This window comes from Sorex araneus, chromosome 3 (genome assembly GCF_027595985.1).
Source record: "Sorex araneus isolate mSorAra2 chromosome 3, mSorAra2.pri, whole genome shotgun sequence".
Classification (NCBI taxonomy): Eukaryota; Metazoa; Chordata; class Mammalia; order Eulipotyphla; family Soricidae; genus Sorex; species Sorex araneus.
In genome coordinates, this window is record NC_073304.1 from 115033717 (window position 1) to 115050013 (window position 16297).

Genomic DNA, 16297 nt, shown 5'->3' on the forward strand with positions numbered 1-16297 from the left:
ACAACAGACAAAACAAAGCGGTTAGAAAAAATGTACTGGACGGTAAACGCTGGGCAAAAATCTCAGCAAAACAGTCTAGAGCAGAGTCTCTAATCAGAACCTGATGGCTTCGGTGGGTGCAGAGGATAGTCCAAAAGAGCCACAGGTAAAAATCACGTAAATGGGGGATTATAGTATGAGTCTATGGGACCAATCAGTGGGATTGAGTCCCACCGGATAGAAATAAGGTTGGAAGAGAATCAAGGTAAGAAAAAGTGAGAAACGTCGATCTAGACCATAAAGACTGGCTACGAAATTTAAGACAAAACATAGAGAGAAAAAGAATAAAACATAGTGGGCATCTGTTATATGTTTGTTTTGGGCCTTGGATCATATACATCAGTGCTTAGGGGCTATTTCTGAGTCCTGATGCTGCACGGGGGACCAAATGTGATATTGGAGATTCAAGCCAGAATCATGCCCACTGCACCACATGCAAGTCAAGTGTTGTATCTCTTGCACTATACTATTTCGCCAGTCTCATTAATTTTTAAAAGAATGGAGCTTATTCTGATCCAAAGACTGAAATGAGAACAAATGTGACAGCTTTGCCTGCTTATTTTTATGTTTGTTGCTATTGCCACAAGCTACACTTCATTAATTTCAGTAGTCTTCCATTTAATAGGCAGGATTGTAATCCTTGCATAAGTGGTAGAGGAGAATCCTGGGAGCCATCCAAAAGAGGGAGTACAGGCAGAGACCACAGGTCACATACCATGCCAATTTCCTGGCAGTCTTCTATGCTCTAGTACTGTACAATCAGACATTAAGTCAGTTTATTGTATCTGTACTACATTCCTTCCCTATTTCTCTGTCCCCTGAGCTTGCCTAATAGTCTACCAGTTTGTTATCAGATACTAGGGTACTTCAATGTTATCCGAACTGATACTAGGCTCATAGATTTGGTTTCAAAAGCAAGTATCAGAGATCCTTTGAATAACACAAAGAATGAAAACATTTGTCTATTTTCTCTGGTACCTGTGTCAAGGGCCCCATGCAACCAATCATGAACATCATCAAGCAACATGGTGAGAGAGGCCCTAAGAGTTCCAAGAGTTCCTGTTCATCATCATCATTGTCCCCGCTGCACTGGCAGCATTCTGACCCTGACTGTTTTCCTCACCTGCAACAATGTAGTTTCCTAAATTACCTTTAGGAAACATACTCACTGGAAGCATTACAATATGCAGTCACATAGTCTGATGTCAAGAAATCAAAAACTTCTAGGGCTTGAGCAAATAGGGCACTTGCCTTGCATGCAGCAAACCTCGGTTTGATCCCTGGTACCCCATATAATCCCCTGGGCCCCAACAAGAGCGATATCTGAGTGTAGAGCCAGAAGTCCTAAGTACTGCTGTCACCCCAAAACACAAACAAAGAAATTGAAAGCCTCTAAAATTCAACAAACTTCCTTCAATGAATGCCAACTAACCTTCTGGAGTTTAGACTCTCCTATTCCTTCTGCACACTGCTTGCTTTTTAAATAGTGTATAGCTGTTCAAGTCCTGCCAGAATACAGACTTACTCTACAAAAGTACTTTAACACTGATGTTTTCAAAGCGAGGTCCCTTTTCCATTCTGCTCAACCTATTCTTACCAAGGGTAAGAATTATAATAATTGGGGCTGGAGCAATAGATAGCATAACAGGTAGGGTGTTTGCCTTGCACACAGCCAACCCGGGTTCACTTCCAGCATCCCATATGGTCCCCTGAGCACCACCATTCTTGAGTAAAGAACCAGGAGTAACCCCTGTGTATCACCAGCTGTGACCCAAAAAGCAAAAAAAAAAAAATCATAATAATTATTACTCTCCCTTTTCCAGATGCTCTTCTTTACCCTCAACCTACCTATGCAGCATATGTTCTTTAAAGCACAAGGCCAACAGCCTCCAGAGACATGACTGGTCTATTCCAGTCTTTACTGCTTCCCATCTTTTCTTTTCTTTGAGGTGTGTGTGGCAGTGGGGAGGGGACACATACCTGGTGGTGCTCAGAGGTTATTTCTAGCTCTGCACTCAGGAATTACCCCTGGCAATGCTTGGGGGAGTCATATGGGATGGCAGGGATCTAGCCCAGGTCAGCTATATGCAAGGCAAATACCCTCCCCACTGTACTATTGCTCTGGCCCCAAGATTCCCATCTTTTTAAACAGTGGCTTTCCCCAAGTAATGCAGCCCTTAATGACTAAATATATATTAGTTTTGTTGATCTTGCTTCAGTTTTGGGACCTCCCCAATTAATCCTCAAATTCCTGGTGTGCAGATGCCATGATCTGTGCTCCCAAATTCTCCACAAAGCCTAGCATATGCTTGGTACATCATGGACACTGACATGCTGGAAGAGTTTCTGGATGATGATCAGAGCAGTACCTATTATTTCAAAAGTCTCAGTTCTGCCCTAGGAATGGAAGAGATAAGAAACAACTTATGAGTCTGAAACTTCAGGACAGTTAGAATTTTCAACCCTATCGATCTCAGAGCCTCCTATATTTTAAGATAGAAAGAGATTTCTCCCAGCATATTTTAATTTGGATTGACCATTGGGGAAATGTCTATCTTTTCAACTCTTCATCCTTCCTAACTAAGGCATGCCACTCTTCTTGAGGATGAGGGGGTCATGCTTCTATTTTTCCTCTTATTTTGCAGAAGAATCAAATTCACAGCTCCTCAGTCAGTGTCTATGAGTAAGCCACAATTCTGCCCGAAGAATAGAAATAAAGCAATCCAGGAGGCTGCAAATGAAAAATCATCCTCAGAGAAAAAAGATGGGAAATGGACCCCTATGGATTTCAAATGCTTAAAGAAGGCTGCTTAAAGTTCCTGGCTAAAGTCCATGCCAGACTTGGTAATAGGCGAACAGATTCATCCATCTTCAGATTCCACTTGGCTTGCTCTTCCATCACTGCCACCGTCCCAGACAGCGCACGCACACATGCACATCTATCTATATATATGCGGAAGTTTTAATCTACACTACCCTCCATTCCAATCCACCCAGCACTGCTCAGTAGAGAGAGAAGCTATTGACCCTGCAAAGCAGCAGGGAGATGAATTTGATGACCCACACTAGAGTTTTTAAACCATTTCAGCAAGGTCTAGAATCAAAGGAAAGTACAATTTATTCAGCACTTAGTAAAGTCCTTTTACTTTAGAACAGAGCGCACACACTGAAAATAGACTCCCACTGCCACACAGATAAAATAAACCTGTCAACCACTACTGTCAAATCTCTAGTCACCTCGATTAAATAAAGGAAACTTTAGCATCTCTCAGCATCTGAGAATCCCACCAACATTATAAGCCCATAAAAGCATTATGAAGAAAAGAAAACTAAAGTAATGGGTTCTGTTGAAAATGTCACCAGAGGAAAGTATTTTACATAATTAGAAAATGCTAATATTAGCTCTGCAGAAGGAACCAACATACTTGTCCCCCCACCCTCACCACTCACAGCCAGGGTAAAGCTGTGATATGAAGGTGAAAAGAGGAAAGCACAGGCCATGTACTTACTTGGCGGACCCCACAGAATAAATGTGTGTCAGCAAAGAGGCTTTCCTTGACCACCATCAATATGACTTTATTTTGCATTTTCAATCTGTCTCAGTCTCTCTCTCTCACACATACAAATTATCAATACACTTTTCACGAGGAAAATGTGGATGTCATACTGCCCTGAATCTTAACTCGGTGCAATTTTCTGAGAAGTTAACTGATTAGCTCCGCTGAAAGGCTAACACATATATTAGAGACCTACCTGGCAAGCCCACCATAACCATCAGGTTGCTTACTTTCTCTTTCATATTTCACTGGTTGAGATCAATGGGCAAAGATACTACTTGATAGTCACTTTTTTAAGAACCAATATAAACTCAGAGAAATAGTGCAGGATCTTTCCTGGCATATGGCTGACTCTAGAATGATCCTTTACACCACATATGGTCTTCTGAGTGCTGCTATGACTGATCTCTGAGTCAAGAGTCAGGTGTACGCCCTGAGCACATTCAAGTGTGGCCCCAAAACAATAAAATAGAAAACTACATAAATGAATCTATTATTCTTGAGTCTTTGCTATTATTCTGTATAGATTTAGGTAGTACTATAGCACTGTCGTCCCATTGTTCATGGATTTGTTTGAGCAGGCACCAGTAACATCTCCATTGTGAGACTTGTTACTGGTTTTGGCATTTAGAATATACCAGGTAGCTTGCCAAGCTCTGCCGTGTGGGAGGAGGGGGGATACTCTCAGTAGCTTCCTGGGCTCTCCGAGAGGGACGGAGGAAGCAAGCTGTGGACATTGGTGCTGAAAAATGTATACTGGTGGAGGAATGGGTATTGGAACATTATATGACTGACACCCAATCAAGAACATCATTGTAATGGTCTATCTCATGGTGATTCAATTTAAAAAAATTTTTTTATTCTTTTGGAGTTGCCTGAAAGAGGGAATTTGCCTCCAAATCTTATAAACCTAAAATAAATTGTGATGAACAGTATGGTTATCTAATAACAGTATTTGCCATCCCAAAAATATTGTTTGTTGGAATGAAGTTTGTCTGACCAAAAACTTTCCATGCCCAAAATCTTTGTCTAACCTACCACATCATCACACACCTCCATTTAATTTTCCTTTTCTTGATTTTACTTTGATTTATGTAAACAGCTAAAGCAAAAATGCTCTGTACTTATGGCTACTGAGAAAATATGTTTTATGAGATATCTGACTAAAACTTTGAGAAAACAAAAATAAAAATCCTCTCTCCAGTTTTCCTTTCCATCTTTTCGCCCTCTTAGGAAGCTCACACATTGAAAGCCTTCATGGAGATATACAGAAAAATCAATTACTGCACATAAAATGCAGCTCACATTAAGGAAACTGCAAACGATAACTAATTATGATAAGTTGCTATGTAAATTACTCGGTGGCAGTCCCAGCAATCATTTTCAAACACAAATAGACCAAGCCCTTGACTGGAGAAGTGGATGAGCACCTAACAACTGTGTCAATACAAATAGTGGTGAAGATTGCTAATGATTGAAGAAGTTAGAATGGCTATAATCGCCAAGTTTCCACTGTGGAGTCCCTCTTGGTTTCTTGTTTTCTTGTGTGCACTTAAAGTTCAATATTTAATGTGGCAAGTAAGCTGCAGCACCTTGTCAAGACTGTTAAAAAAATCAGGAAAAAAAATACTCAGGATGTCTACTCGGTTTGGTTGAAATTACTTTGCAGTACATCTGCGCAAGCAAACAAACCATACTGGAAAACTCTCAACGTGGTGGCTCTTGGCAGGCTGAGACTATGGCAGGTGTGCTGGAGTATCTGTTTTATTTGTTTGTTCTGGGTTTTGTTTGCTTTGTTTTTCTGGGTCACACCCAGTTGTACTCAAAGCTTACTCCTGGCTTTGGACTCAGGGATTCTGGCAAGACTTGGTTAACCATATATAATGCCAGGGATCAAACCAACTATACCATCTCTCCAGGCCCTGGACTGTGTTTTAACTAGACAATACTGCCAGCCTCTTTTAAGATTTTTGCTTGTTTTGCAAGTAAGTTGAAAAATCAAAAACTGCAGCTCCCATAATTCTCTTGGGTAGAGTAGGACTAAGGAAATATACTAATATGGGAGTGTAATTTGGAAACTCAGAAATGAATTGGATGCCCTATTTGTTGAGTGGTTTGCAATTTGCAACAGTTTCCCAAGTTTTCTAGCAATGCACAATAACATTTCAAGAAGTTCCAGAATACTCCCAGCCTTAGTGCTAAGGTTGAGACTGGTGTGGCACTTCACTGATTGTATTTCACTCACAGTGAAAACCTTACTTGAATATGCCCTGCGTCTTCCTTTCTTTTGTCTGAATTCTGATGGATAACAGTGTTTCCCTCTTTGCTGTGTCACATTTCTCTGTTGCTGATTTTATAGTTTAAAAGAGGTGTAGTGAAGTGGGGGAGTATCACAGACATTTCTTCTGGATCACACAGGCACTGGATCCTCTAGATTGCTGCAACCTTAGACTTGGAAATTCACCCCCTGATGTAGCTATTTCCAGGCCTTGCTTTTATGTGCTTTTTCCTTCTTTCCACCAGAAAAGTCATAGTTGGTCCGATTTAAACTTGTTTCATGCATTTTGCAATGTCAGAAATGGCCTTGGAATCAAAGATGCTGGGTTTTTTGGTGGGTCTTTTTTTTCCTGCTTCTGTCACTAAGTGACTCAATGTGCCCAAGAAATTCTTGATAGCTGCCTCTAGGTTTCTCTAGAGCAGTATCTCTCGACCTTTTGCCAGCCAACCCCTCCTTCAGATCTTGTCTCCTTCCTGTGGCCCTCTTGTTCTACTGGTTGTTCCCCTAGTCTCGTGCCATGAATCCCTATTTTCTAGATTTTTCTCCTGTGGCTACCTTATAATATCCTGGGGATGTACATGAGGCCATATGCCTCCCCTCTCCTTTGAAATACACTGCACTAGAGAATAACATGGTATAAGCTTGAAATAGTAACATATTCAAAAGGCACAGAGGTCTAAGTGAATGCAAAGTCTAATTTTAACAATTGCCAGATGAAGAATGGCCATGAATGGTATGCCTAGGTATGTCTTGTGCATAAAAGATATTTAGAGAGACAATTCCCCAGCACACATTTCAATTAAATGCTTCAATAAATGAACATCACTGATGCTACAGAATGTAGACTGTTACTGGTAGGAACTGAGTCTACTGACAGCCCTATCGCTACTGCTCCCACATGTTGCCTTCATTCCTGTACTCCAAAATCATGTTCAGACCTGGGTAGAACTTTCAAAGATTTCAGTGGACCATTCTAATGCCACATGTTTACTTAACCTAATTCCTGAAAGTCTAGTTCTCTGAGAATCTCTGCTCTAGTAAAGTAACTCCAATAGTTCCATTTTAACTTATGTTGTTCCCTCTTATCACTAACAGACCAAAGTTTGAAAACACTCTTAAGATAATGATTCACTTTGAAGCGATATTATGTGACTGAATTTTACCTGGTAGTGAGTTAGTTATGTCTCTGTTGGAAATAAAGATTTGGGTTTCTGAAAGCAGAGATCAAAGTCCTTAAGGTTGGCCTGTCCTTTCATCTGTGTGCACCCCCAAAGAAAGACAGATATCACTTCTAAAAGAGAATCAAGGTACCTTCTTAAGGTATTCAGTAAGTGACTTTCCCCTTGGTTTCTATTTATCACTTACTAAACAAATATTTATTGATGAATTAAGAAAGATGACCTATGCCATTAAGGAACTTTCTTCTACATGTAATTTGAATGTACATATGCCTAACCTCTCTCATACAAAGCAGACTAAGAAGAATCCCATTAAAAATATAGGAACAAACAGAAGAACCTCAAGAAAGAGAAGAATCAATACAGATAAGGTAAAAAAATTTCCATGAAGAAAGCAGAATGAACTGCACATATAATATATAATATATGGATGAGGTGCAAGTTGAAGATGGAAAAATTGAGGAACTTTTTCCCAACCAATATCCTGGGCTCTGACTTACTTTGCATTTGAATCTTTAGTTCTTAGGTCATGAATCTTGGTCCTATCACAGTTGACATTGGAAGTTACATAAAAGGACAAGTAAAAGGAAAATGGCATGAATAGAGAAATTGCAATTTCCACATGAACTACTGCCCACCAGTTTGTGTAGTTGTTGGTGCGGAATGAAAAGAGATTGGGAACTGGATGAATCAAAAATTATTTGCAAATAGAACTTCCACTAAGAATTTTATAGACAAAGTTTCAGGCATCATGGAGGATTGATGTAATGTGTCTTCACAGTAGGAAAGTACTTCTTTACATAAATGACTATAAACTGTTTTCATACACATATTAACAAATTACACTCAAATTGTTTGGTGATGTATATGCTCAGAAATTTAGAATGGTGTCAGCAATAAGGCTGAAATCCAATAAAGCATTCAACGGTTTTATTCTAGATGCTAAAAAATACATGTTTTTCTCCATTTGAATGAGTTTCTATCACATCATTCATGACTAACTAAAATCCACCAGACTCAGGACCAGTAAAGAGAGGACCAAAGAAGTTGCCATAGTTTGATGCGGACTTGCTCATTTCAAGATTCAAGTACTTCATGTTTTAATAAGCTGCATATACAGTGGAATATAGAAAAAAATACCCTTTTAAAACACAAGAAACCAAAAAGTAATTCCCTAAGAATATGATAATAGGTTAATTTCTTTATATAACACTGTTTGCCTAGTGAATCCCACAAATTAGTATCTAAAAGAGGATGCTTAGACTTTTATAAGGAAATTCAAAGGAGATCTCTTTGTGCCCCTCAAAAAATAACATGTTGACAGCTGTTAATCTACCTTGCTTTGCAAAATGAATTTTCACAAAAGCAAAATTTGCTGAAATAAATAACACACAACTGAACTCTAATTGAACCAATGCATATTTAAATGTAGAAGAGTTTCATTGTGTCCAGAGACCAACTAGGTGACAAGGAATTTATTCTTAGACATCTGCAAGTCTGCATTATTTTAAAATCATTTACTGAAGAATAAAAATATGCTATATGCTTAGAACTTATACATATTTTTAGGGGGATAGCTCCATCACTTTGTGCATCTTTACAACTTTTCCTCCTACTTACCTGTGATCTCTCGGATACAAAGTCCACTAAAAACAATTGCACTAAAGACATTAACTGGAATAGCACTTAGTGTTCCCTGCACATTCATGCCAAGTTTTCTGCTTGGGGAAATTAGGCTAAAAGTTTGTTTTTCACTCCATATAAGCCTACTATAACTTACCCTGGAAAGGCAGGTTTGCAGTTAGAAACCATGGCTGAAGTCAGAAACAGGATAAAATGGGGTAAAGGAGTTATATCACATGATCTTTTCCTGTCTTAACCAATTTCAACAAAGGCAAACACCAAGTTTTTGGGTAAAGACACCACATTTCCGATAAAACATTTAAAAATTATATTTCAAACATATCCTAGGTATGACATCAGGAATTTAATGTTTGGAAGAACTAAGTACACCAAATTGGTACTTTTATGATCAAAGAATTCAGAGAAAAATGCACATGATTGCTTCCAATGTTGCCAGTGAAATTGCGTTTAGTTACAATGCAGAGTTCACTCATTTTTGTAATTACAGATTTCATCTATCGTGCTCCCAAACAATGATACTTTACAAATATTAGTGAATTTCTGAATTTCTTTCCATTATTTTTTCTGGAGATAATGATCTACTTAGCAGTTTTTAAGTACTATAATTTCTTTATTTAAAGAAAAAAATCACAAAATTATATTACACTATGGATTTATTTGCCTTCCCAGAAGACTGCCACTAAATTCTGTTTAATATGACTTAAAATCACTAGGTTTGACAGGTATGGTTTTCTCATCAAGGACTTGAAAAGCACTGTGTTCCTTCGAAAGAGCCGAGGCAGCAATAATGAGCTCCGAGCTCTGCATAGCCAAGTGCTCCCCTGTGCAATCATGAAGAGCAATAAAAAGCTGGGTTCCTACCTCGATGACTAGTGAGTTCTCTGGAAGCAGAAGGCAGAGGTGTATAGTGGCACTCCGGAGAAGCAGCGACACTGTCACTCAGAGTCTGTGAGATAAAAGCGAATATCGACAGGAAGTTAGTTAAACACTAAATACGTGCTTCCCAAACATGTCTCCTTGGCATCTAGATTTGGAGAAAATATTGTTGACCAAGACTTGTCTTTCGAAGCAAGAGCTCTCTGTATTAACTTAAGATTTTGGTGTGTAGGGCAGTATACAAAATTTCAGGGGCTCACTCTACAGGTGGAACAACTCGGCGGTCTTCAACCAAAAGGTAAAGGAGAAGGAAGAGAAGCTGAAGGCAGGAAGTGGCTCTTATATCGATCACAGACATCCATTCAGTAATTGTCACAGATTCAACGTTCACCCCATGAGTGGATTTCTGCAGAAACCATTGAAGTCACTGAGCTCTGCCGCCCAGGATGGATAGGGAGAACAGGGCTGTTTACATGACTGGGTCCAGTAGTGTGGAGGTAGGGAAGGGCTGCTGCTGCTAAACTGGGCAGCAGGAAGTGACCATATTGGAAAGATTTTAAGAATTACAGAACTTTCAATTGGGGTTCTTGCTAGGATGAACAACAGCACTGAGAAATCCAGGTAAAGTTGGGAAATTTATCAACAACATTACCATTCCAGGGCCTAGAAGAATATAATATGAAGCATTATCTTATGTTTTTTAATTCTATTTCCCAGACTACAGTTGTCAGGCCAGATTAGCTTTTCCTAACTTAAATAGGGTCATTATTTAGTTCTTTTTGATTTATGACAGTTTGCTCCATGACTGTGCACTTAGCCTTTTATACTTCTTATGCCCTTTAAGTTGTCTTATGTGAAGTCAAAGTAGCTTAAGGTTGCCACTGGTCCATTCACCTTTTGGGTTGTAAGAAACTATGATCAATCTAAGGGCAACTGATGAATCATTATCTTTGAGGGTGATTTTTTTTTCATATTTAACCATATGTGACTACACAGGTGATTCAGACTTCTAGCTCTTTTTCTAAACTTTAAATTGAGAAAGGGAGGTTGTAAGGCAGGAAGAAAGGGCTTTTACTATGAGGCCACTTGTCACTCAGAACCACACTGTCCCCCTCAGACATTTAATTATCGCAAATAGCATCACTATTGCAATGTTTCTGAGGCAAATACTTTATTTTTTTAATATCCAAAAGAGAACATCTGCTAGGATCAAGATTGAAGCTTACAACCTTTCCAAGCTTCATGAAAAAGTAAATTTCATTAATGCTATATTTTTCTTTCAGGAATAGGAAATACATTCTATGGGATATATTTGCCCTGCTAGGAGCAAACTTTCTCCAAAGAGATTATCTACATTATAGGAATCAACACTAAGCAGGAGATTAGACCTACTAGCTAGAAAAACCCTTTAAAACCTGTTTCTGACATTTGAGATGTTTGATTAAGCAGCTTTCAGTGGAGACTTATAGAAAAGAGTTCTGAATGGAGCAAAATCAGAAGCTTGTCCCTGAGGTAGAGACAGATTTCAGGTAGCATTTTGCTCAGGCTCCGAGGAAATACATGGTGTTTAAAGCTTGATCCCAGACTACTGGGTCCCAATAGTTATAAGTTCCATCACCAATAAAATATGTTTTAAAAAACAGATTTATAATATAGCATATCATTAAGTATTTAGGATGCAAAATAAGGTAATGTTGTCATAAATTAGATTATAATTAAATATCCTATCACCACATCTCTCCATTGGCATCTGGTGTTTTTCAAAATCTTTCTGTGAAGAATGAGACAGAGTAACAATGTTCTAATTATGGTGCCTATTTGATGCTTAAGGCAGGAATACATGTGGGAGGGAAATGGGCTTGGTGGTGTTTCTCCACACATCTACCATACTTCCTCCACAAAAGGAGAGGTTCTTGCTCTACCAATGTTAATGTTATAACTAATCTTAGAGAAAGCCCCATTTTCCCAAGATTTTGTAAGTTATACTGTGATATTTTTGAGAACTTTTAATCTCAATTTGGGATGCTGACAATTTGATGACAGCTTTTTCTAAAGGACTTGGAGAAACTTCACCTTTCAACAATACCTCTGACTGGGCAAACATCATAGTGTTATAATCAAGAGGAAAATATTTTAATTTCAAGTTTTGGTCAAAGTAAAACTGATGTGACTTGTATTTGATCTTATCGTCATCATTCTATGTCTAACATTTAATTAACTTTTTTCTTGATGCACACTTATAAATTCAAATCACAGTAAAAAGAAAAAGAACAATTCTGCAAGAAAACATTGTTTTGATAGGCCTTCCACTGAGAGATGTTTAGGAAAACTACTACAAACCAATATTCTAGTTACAGTCCTTGAACTAAATATCAAAATGAGGACATGATTCTTTTTAAAATAAGGTACAAATTTATCTTTTGAGTATTATGCTTAGCAGTTCAGAGAAGTTCAATTACCATATGAAAGGAATAGACAAGGTGGCATCTTAAATGTGCATACTACCTGGATAATAATAAACAACTCCTCCTGAAACTAAAACAACATACCTACAACATATTGGGAATACAGCCATAGAAACAAAGTATTTTAATATATTTACACAGTTGGATAAAAATACATATCTAAAGCATGTATAGTGAAATTTGTATAAATCTGAGTATGCAGGACAACAAATACTATCAACTTAAATTCCAACATTATATGGAAAATAATTATGGTTTTATATTTCACTTTTTAAATAACTTATGCTTGAAGATATTTGCAACATCTACAATAAAATATTAGCATCTAGAATACATAAAGAATATCTATGAATAAATAAAAAGGTAATCAAATGGTCAAAAGTAATGTCAGGCAATTCAAAGAAGAAGTAACATTAATGAACAGTCAATAAACACAAGAGAGGGTCAAATTTCCTAGTCCAAAGGGCAATGCAAATTGAGACAAGGTGAAATTCTCTCCATCTCCCAATCACACTGAGAAACACTGAAGTCTCAAAGTAACAAGTGATATGGGGAATGCAGAGAAACCAAATATCTTCTTTTATTTTGTCTGTGGTAGTTTACCACTTTGGAGAGTAATTTAGTAGTATCTAACAAAATATTAAAAATTGTCACAGTGACTTATTTAAAATATATACACTATGGACATTTTCATTTAGGTCCATAAGGAACATAAGACAATGATTTTGCAGCATTATTTATGATGAAGCAAATTGGAAATAATTCAAAAGTCTGTCAATGAGAAAAAAGATAAATAGGATCATGTGATTGAATGATATTTAGCACTTAAGAGCAATAAACTTTAGCATCAAAGAGCAACTAGAATATCTTATTTACATAATTTGAATAAGTTAAAAATTTGATTCTGAGTTAGAATACAAGTTGAGAAATGAAAACTTGTAGCATATTATTACACATGCAAGTATGTAATTCTTTAATATTATGTGTATATGGAAACAACTAAAAATTATAAAAGTTAAATATTAAATTCATGAAATTGGTTGCCTCTTTCAAGGGCTGAATAATAAGACTGGGGCTAATTGGATGGCAGAAGCTTCAGTTTTATGTACATTGTTTATTTCTTTTAAAGACAAGACTTGGAGCAAACATCAAAATATTAAAAGAAATGAAATGTGTTAGTTACATGTGCTCATTAAAAAATATTTTCACACTCAAAATTCCTCAAAATTAATCAAGCCTATTTCTGCTCTAATTCTTTCAAATCTTTATTGATAAGAATGCCTAATTAGAGAATTTTCTCTAGCAATTTCTGCAGCAGTTTTCTCTAATAATTTATCAGTGCCTATATGACATAAATAAATGCTTTCAATAGCTGATTTTTCATGATGAAATATTCCTTAAGAATCTTTTTCTTCTACAGCTGCCTAGACTGGAGAGACTGTTCAACAGATGGAGCATGTGATTTGCAGAAGACCCAGGTTCAATTCCTGGCACCACATAGTCTCCCAGTCACAACCAGAAGCGACCATAACCTCAGAGCTAGGAATACCACCTGAGCACAACCAGGTGTGAACTCAAAACAACAACACAAAGTAGTTAAATATTAATGTGACAATAGAATTAAAGTGTTACTAAGTTTAAATATGTTTCCCTTTCACACTAAAAGGAAAATGCTTATTAAGGTGTTGTAGGTCCTTCTCCTTAAAATTTTCCACATACAGTAAAAGTTTCTATATTCTTTTCTTACTCATGATTTGCATAACAGTTAATAATTTTTTAAAACTCACATCAATAAGGGTAATAGTCACTATCTACTGCACTTTCTAGATTCCAGAATGCAGGAAGAAAGGTCGACCTTTGGCAACTTTGCTGCTAACTTTGCTGGAAAAGATTCAACAATCTGTGAGACTTACAAAGCGAGAATTTCACTCAGAGGTTATAGAAAGCAAATGTCTCCAGAGAGATGTGTAATATTTAAGTCCCTTCCCCAGTGAGTACATTCTGTGAAAACCTGCATTCCAGTGAATATTTTGGAACATCATGGATGTCTTGAAGGAACATGATACAGACCGCAGGAGGAAAGATTTGGCAGGCTTCACAACAAGAAGGGGGCAGCTACAAAGTTGCTTAATAGCCATAAATCTCCCACTATTTTTCACAAAATACCATCTAAGACCACAGCTCCACAACTCATTCCCCATCACTCAGCTCAAGTGGAGCGCTTTGGCATGCTCACTCACCCTTAAATCATATACCACATAAAGTGATCTTGGGTCTGGGAAATTTGTCAGCCTCTTTCAAGTAAAAGCAATCTTCACTTTTCATCACAATTCATTCCCTGAAACTGTGGTATAAAGCTGACTCCTCTAAAAACATTTATTTTCTCTCATAAGAAAAAGCATCACTCATTTAGTTACCAAGTATTTAATAACAACCTAGTAGATGTCAGGCCCTGTACTGAATATACCAAGCAAAATAAATAAGGAACTTAGCTGCAATTCTGAATCAAATAAAAATTATAACCATGATTAGTATGATTAACTATTATCATGACCCCATATGCTGCATTATTTTCATTCATCCCTGACCTCTCTTATGACACTTAAATACACAGAACAGTCATTACACAACTGCTTTGTATTCATACTAGCAAAGAGCGTTTAAGATTAGCCTTATTAGCTTTCCATTAACAATTATAATACCATCCCTTGTACCTTTCTGCTTTCAGAGACATAGAAAGAAATTGATGTATGCTGATCAAACAGGCTAATGCTAAATATAAAATGATCTACAATAATTTCACTTCAACGCAACAAAAATGTTGGCCAAGTTAACAGGATCAGGGGTAAGGACTTGCCAGCACAGGCAGGACCAATCTTAAACCAGTGCCTCTGACTGTTCACAGGTGAAGGCACTTGGCTTCGATGCACAGCAAAACGGAACGCCTCAAAGACAGGTGCCATGCAATGGGACTGATTGACAGTTTTAAGACCAGAAACCACCACATATTTTCCAAAGCCAGAAGCCAAAAAATTGGGAGAAAACAAAGGTAAGATTGAAGGTTAAGGGGCTGGAGAGATAGTACAGCAGGTAGGGCGTTTGCCTTGCACGCGGCCGACCCGGGTTCAAATCCCAGCATCCCATATGGTCCCCTGAGCACGGCCAGGGGTAATTCCTGAGTGCAGAGCCAGGAGTAACCCCTGTGCATCACCAGGTGTGACCCAAAAAGCAAAAAAAAAAAAAGATTGAAGGTTAAGTTAATGCCCAGGAGAGCATGATTCAAAAGGGGCATAAGTGACTCCTGAGCACAAAGCCAGGAATGACCTAAGCACTGCTGGGTATGGTCCAGCTCACCAATAAATAAGAATACCTAATATTTAACATCAAAAGTGTAAAATGTTACTATACTGACATGAAACAATACGTTTTCCACCATGAATACTTCTAACATTTCCCATAGGAGAGTGAGAAGTAGAAGAAAAGGTGGGAGAAATTACAGGAATCAAAATGAAACAAGAAAGGAACAGGAAGATAAAGTATAAGAGCTAATATTTATTCAATAAATTGAAAGTATTAATGGTTTTTCATAAGAAAAGTGTGTCCTACAGGTATTTGCATTTAGGTCACAGAAAGAGTAAGTTACATGTCCAAATCTATGATGTCCTCAAGTCTGTAGGGACTAGAAACCAATCGGTCTGACTCCAAAAACCCAAATCATTCATTTCCCTAGCGTCACCCACTCTTGCTTGCTAGTCAGAAGCCCTACTCCTGTTTCACAGATGAGTTCCCAGGCTTTTTCTAAATGGTTCTCTTGGCCCTCCCTCTACTTTGCCTCACACTACTATCAGCAAGGTCTTATCTGGTCCCCTCTCTGAGACAGAAGCCTTGAGAAAAGATTGTAATTGGTAGCACTTGCTTTGCAGATGCTTTGACTTGTTTTACTGGCAAATCAACTTCTTGAATCACTGAGAAATGATTATCAAATGAGTTGGAATAATACTAATAGGATGTTTATTGTAAAATCAGAACAACCTACCTATAAACAAATATCTGTTTCCAGAGAAGTATAATGGAGCACACACAAAACTTTGGCAAATTAGTAATCCTGTAGGGAGCCATTTTACCTTACTGATCTTATCCTGTCACTATTTGTTTAATCACTAGCTAACCCCATGCCACACCTAGCAAAGGTTGCCACTCCTAATCTTACTGATCTTATCCTATCAGTATTTGTTTATTACTAGCTAAATCCCGTGCCAC

General features: G+C 37.7%; 1 protein-coding gene across 1 annotated transcript in view; it reads right to left on the bottom strand.

Moving 5' to 3' along the window:
• The window catches only part of LRMDA (leucine rich melanocyte differentiation associated), a 582944-nt gene that overhangs the window by 211044 nt on the left and 355603 nt on the right, over window positions 1-16297 (bottom strand). Inside the window, exon 5 of the mRNA XM_055133315.1 lies at window positions 9558-9642. Coding sequence (XP_054989290.1) covers window positions 9558-9642 — 85 coding nt within the window. The remainder of the gene's footprint in view (window positions 1-9557; window positions 9643-16297) is intronic.